At 42.5% G+C, this 16,708-nt stretch overlaps 1 protein-coding gene across 2 annotated transcripts in view; it reads right to left on the bottom strand.

Annotated features, from left to right (window-relative positions):
* The window catches only part of SH3TC1 (SH3 domain and tetratricopeptide repeats 1), a 180,241-nt gene that overhangs the window by 2,729 nt on the left and 160,804 nt on the right, over positions 1 to 16,708 (bottom strand). For both annotated transcript variants that reach the window (XM_073574548.1, XM_073574549.1), the window contains 2 exons: positions 15,084 to 15,234; positions 13,271 to 13,467 (listed from right to left, as the gene is read on the bottom strand). In XM_073574548.1, the coding sequence (XP_073430649.1) occupies positions 13,271 to 13,467; positions 15,084 to 15,234 (348 nt within the window). The remainder of the gene's footprint in view (positions 1 to 13,270; positions 13,468 to 15,083; positions 15,235 to 16,708) is intronic.

Genomic DNA, 16,708 nt, shown 5'->3' with positions numbered 1-16,708 from the left:
ATATCACCCACCTTAAACTGGGGACCAATGGTCCTATGCCGGTTGGAAAACCGCTGGGCCTTTTCCTGGGAGAGAGACAACTTATCCACCACTTGGTCCCAGATTTGGTGCATTCTCTCCACCACAGTGTCAACACCTGGGCAGGCAGAAGGCTCCACCTGCCCTGATGAGAATCGAGGATGAAACCCAAAGTTACAGAAAAAAGGTGACATCAAAGTGGCAGAACTAGCTCTATTATTTAAAGCAAATTCGGCCAAGGGCAAAAATGAAACCCAATCATCCTGATCAGCAGAAATAAAACATCTCAAATACGACTCCAAAGTCTGGTTTGTTCTCTCCGTCTGCCCATTGGTCTGAGGGCGAAACGCAGAGGAGAAGGACAACTGAATTCCCAGCTTGGAACAGAAAGTCCTCCAAAATCTAGACACAAACTGAACTCCTCTGTCAGATACAATATCTCAGGAATCCCATGCAAGCGAACCACCTGTTGCAAAAACAAGGGCACCAACTCTGAGGAAGATGGCAACTTAGGGAGTGGTACAAGATGGACCATCTTAGAGAATCTATCACAAATCACCCAAATAACAGTCATTCTCTGAGAGACAGGCATATCAGAGATAAAATCCATTGAAATATGGGTCCATGGCCTCCTGGGCACCGGCAAAGGCATCAACAACCCACTAGAGCGAGAACAAGGTTTAGACCGAGAGCAAGTCCCACAGGACTGCACAAAATTCCTGACATCACGAGACAAGGCGGGCCACCAAAAATACCGACTCACCAAATCTCTAGTACCAAAAATACCTGGATGACCAGTCAATGCAGAGCAATGAACTTCAGACATCACTCTCTTCCTCCACTGGTCAGGAACATACAATTTTCCAATGGGACAACGCTCAGGTTTGTCCTCCTGAAACTCTTCCAGAGCACGTCTCAAATCGGGCGAGATGGCAGAAAGAACTACCCCCTCACCTAAGATGGTAGCAGGCTTGGTCACAACAGGAGAATCAGCAAAGAAACTCCTAGAGAGGGCATCTGCCTTGACATTCTTAGTGCCGGAAGAAAAGAGACCACAAAATCAAAACGTGTGAAAAACAAGGCCCACCTAGCCTGTCTAGGATTCAAGCTTTTGGCCGACTCCAGGTAAATGAAATTCTTGTGGTCAGTAAGGACCACGACTTGATGTTTAGCTCCCTCCAACCAATGTCTCCACTCCTCAAATGCCCATTTCATGGCTAACAGTTCCCTATTCCCCACATCATAGTTACGTTCGGATGGGGAGAACTTTCGGGAAAAGAAAGCACAGGGATTCATTTTAGATGTTACAGGATCTTTTTGGGACAAAACAGCTCCTGCACCAATCTCAGAAGCGTGCACCTCTACCTGAAACGGGAGTGAGACATCAGGTTGCCGCAAAACCGGAGCAGAAGTGAACCTTCGCTTTAGCTCCTGAAAGGAAGAAACAGCCTCCGGAGACCAATTCAGCACATCAGCACCCTTCTTAGTCAAATCAGTCAATGGTTTGGCAATACCAGAAAAATTAGCTATAAATTTCCGATAAAAATTAGCAAAACCCCAAAACTTCTGGAGGGCCTTCAAAGAAGTGGGCTGAACCCAATCATAAATGGCCTGTACCTTGGCCGGGTCCATTTCAATAGTTGACGGAGACAAAATAAATCCCAAAAATGAAATCCTCTGTACACCAAAAAGGCATTTCGATCCCTTAACATACAGGGAATTCTCCCTCAAAATCCGGAACACAGTCCGAACATGTTCCACATGAGAGTCCCAATCCTTGTAAAAGATCAAAATATTATCCAGATAGATGATCAAAAATTTATCCACCAAGTCTCGGAAAATATCATTCATGAAGCACTGGAAGACAGAAGGGACATTAGTGAGCCCAAAAGGCATCACCAGGTACTCAAAATGTCCCTCCGGAGTATTAAACGCCGTCTTCCATTCATCCCCATGCTTAATGCGGATAAGATTATACACCCCCCTGAGGTCAAGCTTTGTAAACCAGCAAGCACCTTTAACTCTGGAGAATAGATCAGAAATCAGGGGTAACGGATACTGATATTTAACAGTAATTTTGTTGAGGGAACGATAGTCAATACAAGGCCTTAATGACCCATCTTTCTTAGCCACGAAAAAAAACCCAGCACCTAAGGGTGAAGAGGATGGTCTAATATGACCCTTCTCCAACGACTCCTTAATATAGGATCGCATAGCCTCGTACTCGGGTACAGATAAATTGAAAAGTCGACCCTTGGGAAATTTAAACCCAGGGCTCAGCTCAATTGCACAGTCATAACTCCTATGAGGAGGCAAAGACCACTCATTCTCACTAAATACATCATAAAAATCAGCCAAATAGTCAGGAACATCATGCGACTGGGGAGAGGTGGAGAAAACAGGAGCATCACTAAGGGCACACCAACAACCCCAACTCACCACAGACACAGATTTCCAATCCAAAACTGGATTATGGATTTGCAACCAGGGAAACCCCAGAACAGTGGTATCATGCAAATTATGCAACACCAAAAATCTGCAATTCTCTTGATGGTCTGGGGCAACCCGCATTACCACCTGGGTCCAAAACTGAGGTTTATTCTTCGCCAAAGGAGTAGCATCAATACCCCTCAAAGGAATAGGCGTCCGCAGAGGTGTCATAGGAAAGCCACAACGTTTAGCAAAATCCAAGTCCATCAAGTTCAGAGCTGCTCCCGAATCCACAAAAGCCTTAGCGGAAAATGTGGACAGGGAGCAGATCAGAGTAATTGCCAGAAGAAACTTAGGTTGAACACCACCCACAGCAAATGTGTGTGAAAAACGTTTCTCTTGTTTAGGGCAGACAGAAATAATATGCGAGGCATCACCACAGAAGAAACACAGCTCATTACGCCTTCTGAACTCCTGACATTGCGCCCCAGACAAAACTCCATCACATTGCATAGGTTCAGACATTTGTTCAATAGGTGGCAACACCTCTCGTGCGGTTTTGCGTTCACGCAAACGCCGATCAACCTGAATGGCTAATGACATAGAATCGTCAAGACCAAAGTGAACAGGAAATCCCACCACAGTATCTTTTACGGTTTCTGACAAACCCTTCCGAAAGAGAGCTGCCAAGGCACCATCATTTCAGGTAGTAAGGACCGCCCACTTTCGGAATTTTTGACAGTACAACTCTGCAGAATCCCGACCCTGGCTCAATGCCAACAGGGCCTTTTCAGCCTGATCAATAGCATTAGGTTCATCATACAACAACCCCAATCCTGGGGATCACCGCGCAGCAAAGAGATGACAATTTTAACCTGCTGCGCGGAGCTCCCCGACGAGTTAGGCTTCAAGGCAAAATATAATTTACAATTATTCTTAAAATTCAAAAATTTAGACCGATCCCCAAAAAAACACATCAGGAGTAGGGATCTTTGGTTCAGCAGCATGTGAATGAGCAAGATAGGCAGAAATTCCCCGCACTTCAGCAGTGAGCTGCTCCACACGATCAGACAATTGCTTCATCTCCATTGAGAAAGAAAAAAAAAAATTCCCCTTACGGCCTCAGAGACATAGAGGAAAAAATAAACAAAAAAAAAAAATTCTGACAAACTTTTTTTTTTTTATTTTTTTACAATTCTTTCCTGCTATTGAGTACCCTAGGATCTGCGGTATGGCTGGTGATTCTGTTATGAATGAGTCACCGAAGGAGGAAAAAACAAAAATACAAGCTAAGTACAGAAAACCGGAGAGGTTGGTAGCTATCGGATTGCAGACCCCTGATCCTATCCACAACAACTAACAGTAGCCGTGGGGGGTTCCTACGAGGCCCTAGACCCCTCGATCACAGCCGGAGAACTAAATAGGCCTAAAGAAAGAAAGGGGAAATCTAAACTGCCCCAGAGCAGACCCCAAAGCAATAGGCAGCCCCCAACATATAATGACGGTGAAGCAAGATGAAAACACTAACACAGATAGAAAGATAGGTTGAGCAAACGATGGGGCCCAAGCTAACTAAAAAGGACAGGATAGAAAAGCTGCTGTCTGCAATCTGTAAAAAACCCTACCAAAAAATGTCCCAACCGTCTGATAGGAAAAACTGATCAGAGACAAAAATGGAACTCAGCACACCCCCAACCGGGGATGGCTGAACTCCAAAAAACAAGGTAAACAAAACAAAACTAATAAGTTCAATAGCAGAGCAAAAACTTATCTTTGGGAAGCAGGAATCAGACTGGTCTCCAAGAATCCAGCAGAGAAATCACCAGCGACTCAGAAGGGCGTCGGCTGCCTTATATCCAGTCAGAATTTCCTGTTACCCAGTCATCGTCTACCAGATCAGGTGTTTGGTATTCAGCCTCACTACCTTCCTTCACCAGAAGAGGGAGTTCAACAGACATCGACGGTGAAGGGGAAAATGAACTCAACACATTTTGCCTTGAGGAATGGGCAATAATCCCAAGTGGTGAGATGTGGAAGGCCCACAGAGACTTATCCAAACGACTTGCAGCTGTAATTGCTGGAAAAGGAGGCTCTACAAAGTACTGACTTTAGGTGGGTGAATAGTTATGCACACTGAATTTTTCAGTTATTTTGTCCTGTATGTTGTTTACTTCACAGTAAAAAAGGTTGTAGGGTACTAAAACACGAAAAATGCCAAGGGGGTGAATACTTTCACAAGCCACTGTACATTTATGTCATATGTCGTGTCCCTGACTTTGATGCGGGCACGCTTACCAAGCCTGCATCTTTCTTGGCAGATGATGGTTTATTTAGTCAGCCATTATGTACCTTTACCAGCTCCACCAGAAGATGTTAACCTGTTAAATGTCGCTGTTAGTCTCTGATTGCGGAGCGCCTGTGGCTTGTCATGACAGCCGAGGGTCTGCTGAACGCCCCCATGCGTGTCATTGCAATCCTCCCGTGATAGCCAACATTTTAACTTGCATTCATAGGAGATTCTTATTTTCACTACACATAGCTGTGCTTATGCACTGCTATGTAGAGAACAAGCGATCAGATGATCGCAGCTTCAAGTCCCCTAAAGGGGACTAATAAATATAGTAAAAAGTTAAAAAAAGCTTTTAAAAATATGAAAAAAAGTGAAAAAAAAACACAAAAGTTCAAATCGCCCCCTTTTCCCCCTTTAAAAATAAAACAATTAAAAATGCAAATATTTAATATTGTAAAAATCCTATCTATATAAATTAATCCGATCAGTAAACAGCGTAACAAGAAAGAGAATCGAACTGCCAGAAATATGTTTTTTGGCAGCAATATTACAATAAAATGCAGTAAGAGGCGATCAAAATATCCTATGTACCCCAAAATTGTATCAGTAAAAACGCCAGCTTGGCATGTAAGAAATAAGCCGCCACACAGCCCCATATCTAGAAAATTGAAAGTGTTAAGAGGCTTGGAAAACGGGGACACAAGCAAAAAATGTTTCTTTTTACATATTTCTGAATTTCGTTTTATCATATAGCGTATATTTTAAATTAAAAAACAAAAAACAATTGTTGCACTTTTTTTTGCAATTTCAACGCACTTGGATTTTTTCCCCACTTTCCAATTGCATCACACGAAAAAATGGTATTATTCAAAAGTGCAACTCTTCCTCCAAAAAAAACAAACCCTCACATGGTTATGTGGACAGAAAAATTTAAAAAAGCTATGACTTTGGGAAGAAGGGGCGTTAAAAGTGAAGATGGAAAAACTGATTGTCCCCCTTGGTGCACAGTCCCGCTCTGGAACACTCCTAAATTGAACTGGACTGCCCACTTTGGGTTGATTTTCTACAAAAACCTTCCCGTTTTGGTCCAAACAGCCCTAAAATTTTGTTTCCAAAAAATTTGGACAGTTCTGTAAAGTTCAGGACAATTAGTGCCTTTGCGGGTAGATAACAGAATGTACAGTGAAGGAGAGCTTTAAACTAGAACAATGCGGGAAGGGCCAGAAAAAGCCATACACCTGACAAATGCTATTGAGAACTCTGCTATTAGAAGTGGAAAGGAAGAACAAAGACAAAAAATCTAAAAAATAAAAATATTGGAGAAAGAGAAACCAATCACAAACTAAAATGTTTCTATACTAATGCACAAAGCATGGGCAACAAACAAGGAGAATTGGAACTACTAACACAGGAAAAGAAATATGATGTCATTGGAATCACTGAAACTTGGTGGGACGATACACGATTGGAATACAAGACTAGAAGGATACAACTTATTTGCAAGAAACAGACTTGATAAACGAGGAGGAGGTGTCGCATTGTATGTTAGAAACGCGTATATCTGCACAGAGATTGAAGCTTCAGAGACTGGGAGTTCTGTGAAAACTGTTTGGGTAAGAATACAAGAACAATGGAAAGGACACCATTGTAGGCATTTACTACAGGCCGCCTGTGCAAGCTGAAGATATGGATGAACTCTTTATGCATCAAATGGCCAAGTTCTCCAAAAAATATGACATAGTTGTCATGGGAGATTTCAACTATCCAGACATTTGTTGGGAATCTCTTTCAGGCAAAACTAACAGGTCAAGGAAATTCTCATCCTCTCTTGCTGACAACTTTATCTTCCAAAAGGTAGGGGAGAAAACAAGGGGATCTGCTACCTTGGATCTAATCCTTATAAACAGGGAGGAAATGGTTGAGGAGGTAAAAGTGGCTGGGACCCTAGGAGGTAGCGACCATGCTATTTTAGAATTTTGGATAACTAGAGGAGGAAGACCTGTGAAGACTCAGACGTCAAGGATAGATTTCAGAAAGGCAGATTTTGAGGGATTCAGAAAGAGAATTGGAGGGATCCAATGGCTGGATATCCTTAAGAACAAAAATGTCCAGGAAGGATGGGAAATCTTGAAAAATGAAATTCTCAAAGCACAATTGTTAACAATTCCGAAAAGAGGGAAGAATAGGAAGCGTTTAAGGAAACAAGGATGGATGAACATAGAACTTAAGCACATACTAAAAAGGAAGAAAGAGATGTTTATAAAATGGAAAGAGGGAGGCATATCTAAAGAAGAATATAATGCTGTCTGCAGAACTTGCAGGGCACAAATCAGATTAACTAAAGCTGACAATAAATTGAGGCTAGCAAGAGACGTCAAAAGCAATAATAAAGGATTTTGGGGATATGTCAAAAGTAAAAGAAAAGTCAAAGATGCTATAGGATTTTTACAGGATGAAAATGATGAAATGGTAAGACAAGGATGTTGAGAAGGCCGAACTTTTAAATTCCTATTTTGCATCTGTTTTCTCTCAGAAAGAAAATGTAACATCAACTGTTCTTCACAGAAGAATCCAGGATATCTATAAACAAAAATATAGTGAGGAAACACTTAGCTAACCTAAATGAATTCAAGTCTCCAGGTCCAGATGAATTACACCCCAGAGTACTGAAGGAGATAGCAGAAGAAATTTTTGAACCCCTCTCCATAATCTTTGAAAATTCTTGGAGAACAGGAGAAGTCCCAGAAGACCGGAGAAGAGCAAATGTTGCTCCTATCTTCAAAAAGGGGAAGAAGGTGGACCCAGGCAACTATAGGCCGGTGAGTCTGACTTCTATACCAGGAAAGATCTTTGAACAAATTATTAAACATGTATGTCAGTACCTGGATAAGAATGAAGTGGTTAAACAGAGTCAGCATGGGTTTGTAACTAATAAGTCATGTCAGACTAACTTAATTTCCTTCTATGACAGAATCACTGATTGGGTGGATCAGTGAAATGCTGTAGATATAGTATATCTTGACTTCAGCAAAGCATTTGATAAAGTATCTCACACAATCCTTATTGAAAAAATGGCTAAGTATGGAATGGACAAGGCAACTGTAAGGTGGATTCATAACTGGCTTAGTGATCGGACCCAAAGAGTGGTTGTAAATGGCTGCACATCCAGTTGGATGAATGTCTCTAGTGGGGTACCACAGGGCTCTGTCCTGGGCCCTGTATTGTTCAACATCTTTATCAACGATTTAGATGAAGGAATTGAGGGTAAACTGATTAAATTTGCTGATGACACAAAGCTAGGAGGGATAGCTAATACTAGAGAAGAGAGAGAGAGGATTCAAAAAGATATAAATAAACTGGAGCAGTGGGCAGCAACTAACAGAATGGTTTTTAACAGGGAAAAATGCAAAGTACTACATCTGGGCAATGTAAGGAACACCGCACTGCACTTGCCCACTGAGCCAGTGCGTGTGTCCTGAGTACAAGAACAGTGCTCAAAGATACCTTTGGAGCGGGCAGAAGCAGTGACGGGGGCGTGGCCTAAGCTCCACAGAGCTAGGAGCTGCAGGGAAACTCCTGGAAAGGTAACTACAGGACAATGTTACCAAGGGGCATAGACAGAGACAGAAACCAGATCAAGCCGGGTCAAAGCATGAGATAGCAGGACAGTACCAAAGGGTTAGACAGAGCAAATAGTCAGGACGTAGCAATAGATCAGAAAACCAGAACGGGCAATGGACGGTACAATAGGGACAAACTGCAACGGAGTAACAATAGCCAAGCCAGGAGGTCCGAACCGGAGAAGACAATAATACCAAAACTTGAGACAGAGAACAGCGTGAGGGGACAGACCGGGTCATACACGGGCATCAAACAAGCAATGCAGAATACACGCACACGGGGGGGTTGGTCAGACACACAGCCAGAATAACAGTATAGCTGACAGAGAATGCTAGTCTGGAGTGAGTATAAATACCCCTCCCAGATCCAAAGAGAGGCCGGCAAAGGTTAACCCTGTGAGAACAAGACATTTTCCATGTCCTAACCATGACAGTACCCCCCTCTTAATGGGGAGGCCACTGGACCCCCAGGTTTCTCAGGATATCTGGCATGAAAAGCCCGCACCAGTCGATCAGCGTGCACCGAACTGGCCGGAACCCATGACCGATCCTCCACGGAATATCCCTTCCAATGAATAAGGTACTGAAGTCTCCGGCGCACCCACCGTGAATCAATGATGCGCCCTACCTCGTACTCCAGTTGACCCTCTACCAACACTGGTGGAGCCACAGATGAGGGATCTTCTCTCTGTCCCCACAGGTTTTAATAGGGACCTGTGGAAGACGTTAGATATTTTGAAGGAGGTGGGCAACTAATCTGTATGCCACCGGGTTGATCACCTCTACAATCTTGTATGGGCCAATAAATTTTGGGTCCAACTTCGTAGAGGGTATTTTAAGTTTGATGTTACGGGTGGACAACCAGACTTTTTCCCCCACTGTCAACGCAGGACCCAACCCCCTCCTCCTGTCCGCAAAATGTTTATACTTCTTCTGGGCTTTGGAGATGTTCCCCTGCACCTCCCTCCAGAGGGTTTTCAACTGTTGTACCATCCCCTCGGCACCAGGGCAATCCGAGTTCATATGGGAAAATTCCCCAAACTGCGGAACGAACCCATAAGTGACCTGAAAGGGAGACTTTCCGGTAGACTGATTAATAAGACAGTTGAATGCAAATTCTCCCATGGGCAATACCTCACACCAGTCCTCCTGTGTGGAGGAGTCCAGGCATCTCAGAATCTGCTCCAATGACTGGTTGGTGCGTTCAGTCTGTCCATTGGATTCCGGGTGATAGGCAGAGGAGAATGACAACGTGACCCCCAACTTCATAAAAAACGCTCTCCAAAACCTGGCCACAAATTGCACACCCCTGTCCAACACCGAGTTCACGGGCACTTCATGCAATCGAACAATGTGCTGTATAAACAAGCGGCCCAAGGTTTCAGCAAATGGTAATGCAGGTAATGGCACAAAGTGGGCTTGCTTAGAAAATCTATCAACCACTACCCATACCACTGAGTTGCCCTTTGAAGATGGAAGATTAGTGATTAAGTCCATGGACAGGTGTGTCCATGGTTTATCCAGAATTGGCAAAGGCACCAATTCCCCGGCCGGCTGGACCTGAGAGCTTTTAGAGCGCGTGCACACCCCACAAACCTTTTTATATCAGTACCCATAGAGGGCCACCAAAAGCCCCTAGCTACTGCCCCCCGGGTAGCTGCAATACCAGGGTGTGCACTTAACACAGAATCAGGAAATTCTTGAAGGAGTGTGAGACGGAATTGTTCGGATACAAACAATTTACCTGGGGGTTTATTCCTGGGAGCTTGTGCTTGTGCTTCCAGAATCTCTCTCTGTAACTCAGAGGAGATTTCAGCTACAACCACTCCCGGTTGAAGAATGGAGGAAGGAGGTTCTGGAGGAGACACAGAATCAAAACTTCGGGATAAGGCATCTGCCTTTACATTTTTAGACCCTGGTCGGAACGTGATGGTAAAATGAAATCTAGAAAAAAAAAGTGCCCACCAAGCCTGTCTGGGGGTCAATCTCTTAGCAGACTCGATATAGGCCAGGTTTTTATGATCAGTGATGACTAATGGGATGAGCACCCCCTCCAAAAAATGCCTCCATTCTTTGAAGGCCAATTTAACCGCTAACAATTCCCTGTTACCGACATCATAGTTTCTCTCGGCCGAAGAGAACTTCTTAGAGAAAAAGGCACAGGGTTTGAGATTAGTCAGGGTAGAGGGGCCCTGTGACAATACTGCCCCCACCCCCACCTCCGAAGCGTCGACCTCGATGGTAAAAAGTCTTGACGAATCGGGTTGTACCAACACAGGGGCTGTGGTAAAACACTTCTTTAGTGTAAGGAAGTAATTTTTTGCGGCCACGGACCAATTTTTTACATCTGCCCCTTTAAGAGTGAGGTCCGTCAAGGGTTTCACCACCTGCGAGAACCCTTTAATGAACTTAGATCAGGTTTCACATTAAGTTTGTGGAACATTTGGGTCAGGTGCTTGACCTGATCAGCCAAAGCTTGTATGGGATCCATGAGGATAACACACTTTTTTTTTTTCCTTCAGAGAAAAAAACCTGAAAGGGTCAGCTGTAATGTCAGGAACACTGTACTGCACTTGCCCACTGAGCCAGTGCGCGTGTCCTGAGTACAAAAACAGTGCTCAAAGATACCTGTGGAGTGGGCAGCAGCGGTGACAGAGGCGTGGCCTAAGCTCCACAGAGCTAGGAGCTGCAGGGAAACTCCTAGAAAGGAAACTACGGGACAATGTTACCAAGGGGCATAGACAAAGACAGAAAACAGATCAAGCCGGGTCAAAGCACAAGATAGCAGGACAGTACCAAAGGGTTAGACAGAGCGAATAGTCAGGACGTAGCAATAGATCTGAAAACCAGAACGGGCAATGGACGGTACAATAGGGACAAACTGCAACGGAGTAACAATAGCCAAGCCAGGAGGTCAGAACCGGAGAAGACAATAGTACCAAAACGAGAGACGGAGGACAGAGTGAGGGAACAGGCCGGTTCATACACGGGAATCAAACAAGCAATGCAGAATACACGCACACTGGGGGGGTCGGTCAGACACATAGCCAGAATAACGGTATAGCTGACAGAGAATGCTAGTCTGGAGTGAGTATAAATACCCCTCCCAGATCCAAAGAGAGGCCGGCAAAAGTTAACCCTGTGAGAACAGGACATTAACCATGTCCTAACCATGACAGGCATTAAAAATGAAAAAAACATGTACAGAATGGGAGGAATAGGGCTAAGCAACAGCACATGTGAAAAAGACTTGGGTATACTAATAGATCACAGACTGAATATGAGTCAACAGTGTGATTCAGCAGCAAAAAAGGCAAATGCAATTCTAGGATGCATTAACAGAAGCATACAGTCTAGATCACGTGAAGTCATTATTGCCCTCTACTCCTCTTTGGTCAGACCTCATCTGGAATACTGTATCCAGTTTTGGGCGCCACATTTTAAAAAAGACATCAACAAACTGGAGCAAGTTCAGAAAAGAGCGACCAGAATGGTGACCGGTCTGCAAACCCTGTCTTATGAGGAAAGGTTGCAGGATTTGGGAATGTTTAGTTTGCAAAAGAGAAGACTGAGAGGAGACTTAATAGCTGTCTACAAATATCTCAAGGGCTGTCACATTGTAGAAGGATCAAATTTATTCTCATTTGCACAAGGAAAGACTAGAAGCAATGGGATGAAACTGAATGGGAGGAGACACAGATTAGATATTAGAAAAAACTTTTTGACAGTTAGAGTGATCAATGAGCGGAACAGGCTGCCATGAGAAGTGGTGAGTTCTCCTTCAATGGAAGTCTTCAAACAGAGGCTGGAAAGACATCTGTCTGGGATGATTTAGCGAATCCTGCTTTGAGCAGGGGGTTGGACCAGATGGCCCAGGAGGTCCCTTCCAACTCTACAATTCTATGATATAATTATTTGATCCCTTGCTGATTTTGTAAGTTTGCCCACTGACAAAGACAAGAACAGTCTATAATTTTAAGGGTAGGTTAATTTTAACATTGAGAGATAGAATATCAAAAATAAAATCAAGAAAATCACATTGTATAAATTATATAAATGTATTTGCATTTTGCAGTGAGAAATAAGTATTTGATCCCCTACCAACCATTAAGAGTTCTGTTTTCTACAGACCAGTTAGACGCTCCTAATCAACTCGTAACCTGCATTAAAGACAGCTGTCTTACATAGTCACCTTTATAAAAGACTCCTGTCTTTTGCATTGCATCTAGGATTTCACTGTGATTGAGCGCCTTTGCCGGCTGCCGCAGTGTTTTCTTTGACTGGTCTCCCTGAGGTCAGTGATTGCTTTGTGATGTTGGTCTACTTGGCATTGCTCCCACCTAGCCAGACTCCTACTCCACACTGATGAGGGGCAACACCCCGAACAGCTGTCTGTGGATGGATACCTGGCCTTGGTATTTCCCTTGTCATATCTGTAAACTCGTAAAGAGCTGGATATTGACTTAAAGGGCCACTTAATATGGTGGTAATGGTGATTTCCGAAAGGAGCCACTCCTTGGCTGGGTCCTTCCCTGGAGGAAGATCTGGCTAGTCTCATGTTTGAGACTATTAAATGAGGCTCCACGGACTTTATTTGCATATTCGCATTTCCCAGGGAGCAATGCACCTAGGATTTCACTGATTGAGCGCCTTTGCCGGCTGCCGCAGTGTTTTCTTTGACTGGTCTCCCTGAGGTCAGTGATGGTTTCGCGAATCTGATTTTGACATATTTGGGCCGTATTCGAACATTATTCGGGCCGAGTGTATGTCTTATGATCGGTTCCGAACATATTCGGTAATTTCTACTCCCACTGACGTTCGGCTGTGTTCAACAAATATTGAAAAAACAATATTCGAATACGATCGTATTCGGAACCAAATCCAAATAAATTCGCTCATCTCTAGTCCTCACCTTCAGGTCGTAGAATATGATGTCTCCTAAGACCAGGTACACCCTCATGTAGTACACGGACTCCTCTTCTAGCTCCAGGGGCGATGAGCAGAGAGACAAAGCCTTCAGGTAGAAATGTTCAGCGAGTTCGGACTGATTCTGGTGGCTGTAAATTCTGGCTAGTCGGTGATAAGAGACCCGTTCATTCAGCTGATTCCCTGTAATGGCAGATATCATCACTCATGGAATTGATCATCCTGGAATTATAACTAGAGATATAAAAAATAATAATAAAAACATAGTTTCTTTCTTTTATACACAGCGCCACACCTGTATTCAGGCCATTTCTGGTATTGCAGCTCAGTTCCATGGAATTGAATTTGGTACACAGCTGCAATATCGCACACAACCTGTGGTAGGGGAGGTGCTGTTTTCGGAAGATAGCAGCTATATTATGCAACGCCTTTGACTCGAAGGGTCGTTTTTTTTAACTTTAAATGTATGTATTTTTGGCTAAAAAATTTCTTTGCCATCGAGAGATTAATTAAAACATTGCACCATTTGCCTATTATAACCTCTGTGTTACACGTTCTATTTCTAGGCTGCAGAATGAGTTATCTGAGAATTTGTCAGTGAGCTCGCTCTGACGATGCAATGGGAGAGTTTGTAACTCATTTATCTGTCTTTTTCTGAGCTGCTATCAGCTGATTTATGACCACAGACAACATCAAAGTGGAACGCCGCAGAGAAGCAAAAAAAAAAAAAACACGTGTCAATATTATTAATGAAACCCTATTGCAAAAATTATTTTTGGTGCCAAATTCATGCATTTAAGTTAAAAAAAAAAAAAAAAAAAAAGGTCTCCCAGAGCTGCACTACCCCCTCTAATCTTGGTAATATTGGAATTTATCATACACCAACCTGCTGGGATAAAGTACCCAAAATATATTAAGAGGTGCAAGCCCTTTAATAAATTTGGCGCATCTGTGGACTGTTTGCGAGGTAGAAAAATTAAAAATATGCCAGGAATACCAGTTTTTTTAGATCGACTATCAGCGTTTTAGAAAAGTGGCATAAAAGGGCAAAAAGTAATTTTTTTTTATTATGTTATTATTATATATATTAATTTTTATATATTTGATTATTTTGATTTATTTTTGAGGACAAATATGCATCATGCCGAATAATGTGAATGTTTAACACAAGAAAACTGAGGCAAGGTAAAGTATACATTTGGTATACTATCCACTTAAAGACCACCTGTCGCTTTCTATAAACATGTCATTTGTTTGAGCTGGTGTAAATGCTCCTGTTCTCCTGACTCTAGTGATGTTTTTCTTTTTTTTCTACACCTCTCCATTCACGAGATATGGCCTCCTCTTCCCTGTATGTAAATCTAATCTTTTTTAGCCAAAAGGGCAGGGCCCTGGAGAACACGCCCACAGAGTAGAGTTCAGTGCCGCGCCCACTTGTCACAAGACCACTTGCTAACAAACAGGGAATAAGAGGCCGTATCTCAGGAATGGAAAGTCACAGAAACAAAAGAAAAGTAACCCCAGATTCAGGGGAACGGCGGCGTTTACGTCAGGCGACTTTCTTTGCTTGTACCCTCTCTATAGTTATTCCTCCTTACTATCCCATACACATGTACGCTCAATTTGGCTGACTATGTATGTGTTTTCAGTGGGGGAGAAGGCTGCTTCCAGGTACTTCTTTAACTTTCTAGAAAATAAAAGGATCAGGCATGTTAAAATTCAACATGCTCAATCTTTCTTACTTTCACGTCATCTGTTGGTAGAGAGTTGTTCAGGCCCCGACACTTGTGATTTTTTACCTAAATTGACACTCAGGACCAGAGCCATTTTTGCATGTTCCAGGGCTTCCTCGTAGCTTTCCCCGCTCATCAGTATCTCCGTGAGTTTATTACACAGCCGCAGTTCAGCCGTCACATTCTCTGTCTTCACAGCAAGCGGCAGAGCGCAGTCCTGAAAGGTAAAGAACATACAACGCGCCCGATTCGTTATTGCATTTACACCTTCTTTATGATCATTTTTGGCTGTTTTTTGCCTCTTTTTTGATTTGCACAAATTTCCTCTTTTAATTTGTGCCATCTTTTGAAGTTCACCTGTTTTTTTGTTTTTTTTTAACGTTCATCATTGTGAGCGGGTTTTCTGTTTTTTTTTCCCATATTTCATCAATTGCAACTTTTTTTTTTCCATTTTAAAACTTTACTAAAACTTTTAGCAAATATATTTCAGTCTCTCCTTGAAGTTACTTTGTGTACCCCTGAAATTTTTAACGCTAATTTTGCATCATTTTAGCTGAACCTGCAATTTTTTGATCTAAAAAGGCTAAAACGAATGAGAATTTTTTTTATTTTGCGCAAAATTCATGGAGCACGTGCCCCATTTTTTTGAGAATTTGTCATAAAAAAAGTCAAATACCCCAAAAGCAAGACAGAAAAAAGTGACCTTTGGGTACATTGAAATGCATGTATTTGGGGGCTAATTTTTTTTTTTCCATTAAAAAAATGTTGCACCATTTGACTTTTGTGGGCTGTTTCCCTGCATTTTCCACTTTGATGTGGTCTGTGGTCATAAATCAGCTGAGAGGAGCTCAGAAAATAGAAAGAACGGTTATAAACTCCCTATAGGATCAGCATAGCGAGCTGGCTGACAGATTCTCAGTTAACTCATTCTGCAGTCAGCAATAGACGATGTAATATAGCGGCTATAGAAAACAAATGGTGTAACTTTTTTTAATGAAACCCAATTGCAAAAATGATTTTTAGCCCCAATGACATGCAGTTAAGTAAAAAATAAAAATTGTCCCCAAAGGTGGAATTTTTGATTATTTTAAAAGAAGAATAAATGAATAATTTCTCTTTTGTATACTATGGTAGCTGAATATTCACCAGCTCTGCAACCTGTGGGGGAAAAAAACTGCTTCCATTGCTTTATAGTAAAGAGATGACATAGAAAAGGTTTTGTCCCCACCTGCTGGTCAGAGACTCTCATTGCAAAAAAAAAAACATCTAAAAAGCAACAATCATCAAAATTACAAATATGTATAAGCCGAATAAAACCTATTATAATAACTAAAGTCTTTTACGTTGGTTATGCCATCAATAAGTTAGGGATTCCCAATCTCATGCTGGGCAACTTTTAGCATCCAGGAAAGGATAAATGTTGTGGCACTGATCGTACCAGTTTTGTAGTTCACACCCCCTCCATACCATTCTCCAGCCACTCTGTGCCTCCCCTTGTTCTGAAGACCTCCAGAACTCTCCAGTAGAGTCGACACATATGATCTATATGGAGTGGCCACTTTATTGCAGCAAAAGTGAAGAAAAGGGTCAGAGGAAGATGTCAGGACCCTTAAAGGAGTCCTATATGAGAAAGTAAAATAAATGGGGAATGCAGCTTGCTCAGCTATTTTCTATAACTTCCATAGAAGTGA

This window comes from Dendrobates tinctorius, unplaced genomic scaffold (assembly GCF_039654945.1).
Source record: "Dendrobates tinctorius isolate UK_male_01 unplaced genomic scaffold, ASM3965494v1 ptg000039l, whole genome shotgun sequence".
Taxonomy (NCBI): domain Eukaryota; kingdom Metazoa; phylum Chordata; class Amphibia; order Anura; family Dendrobatidae; genus Dendrobates; species Dendrobates tinctorius.
This window is presented reverse-complemented; position numbering and strand designations above follow the sequence as displayed.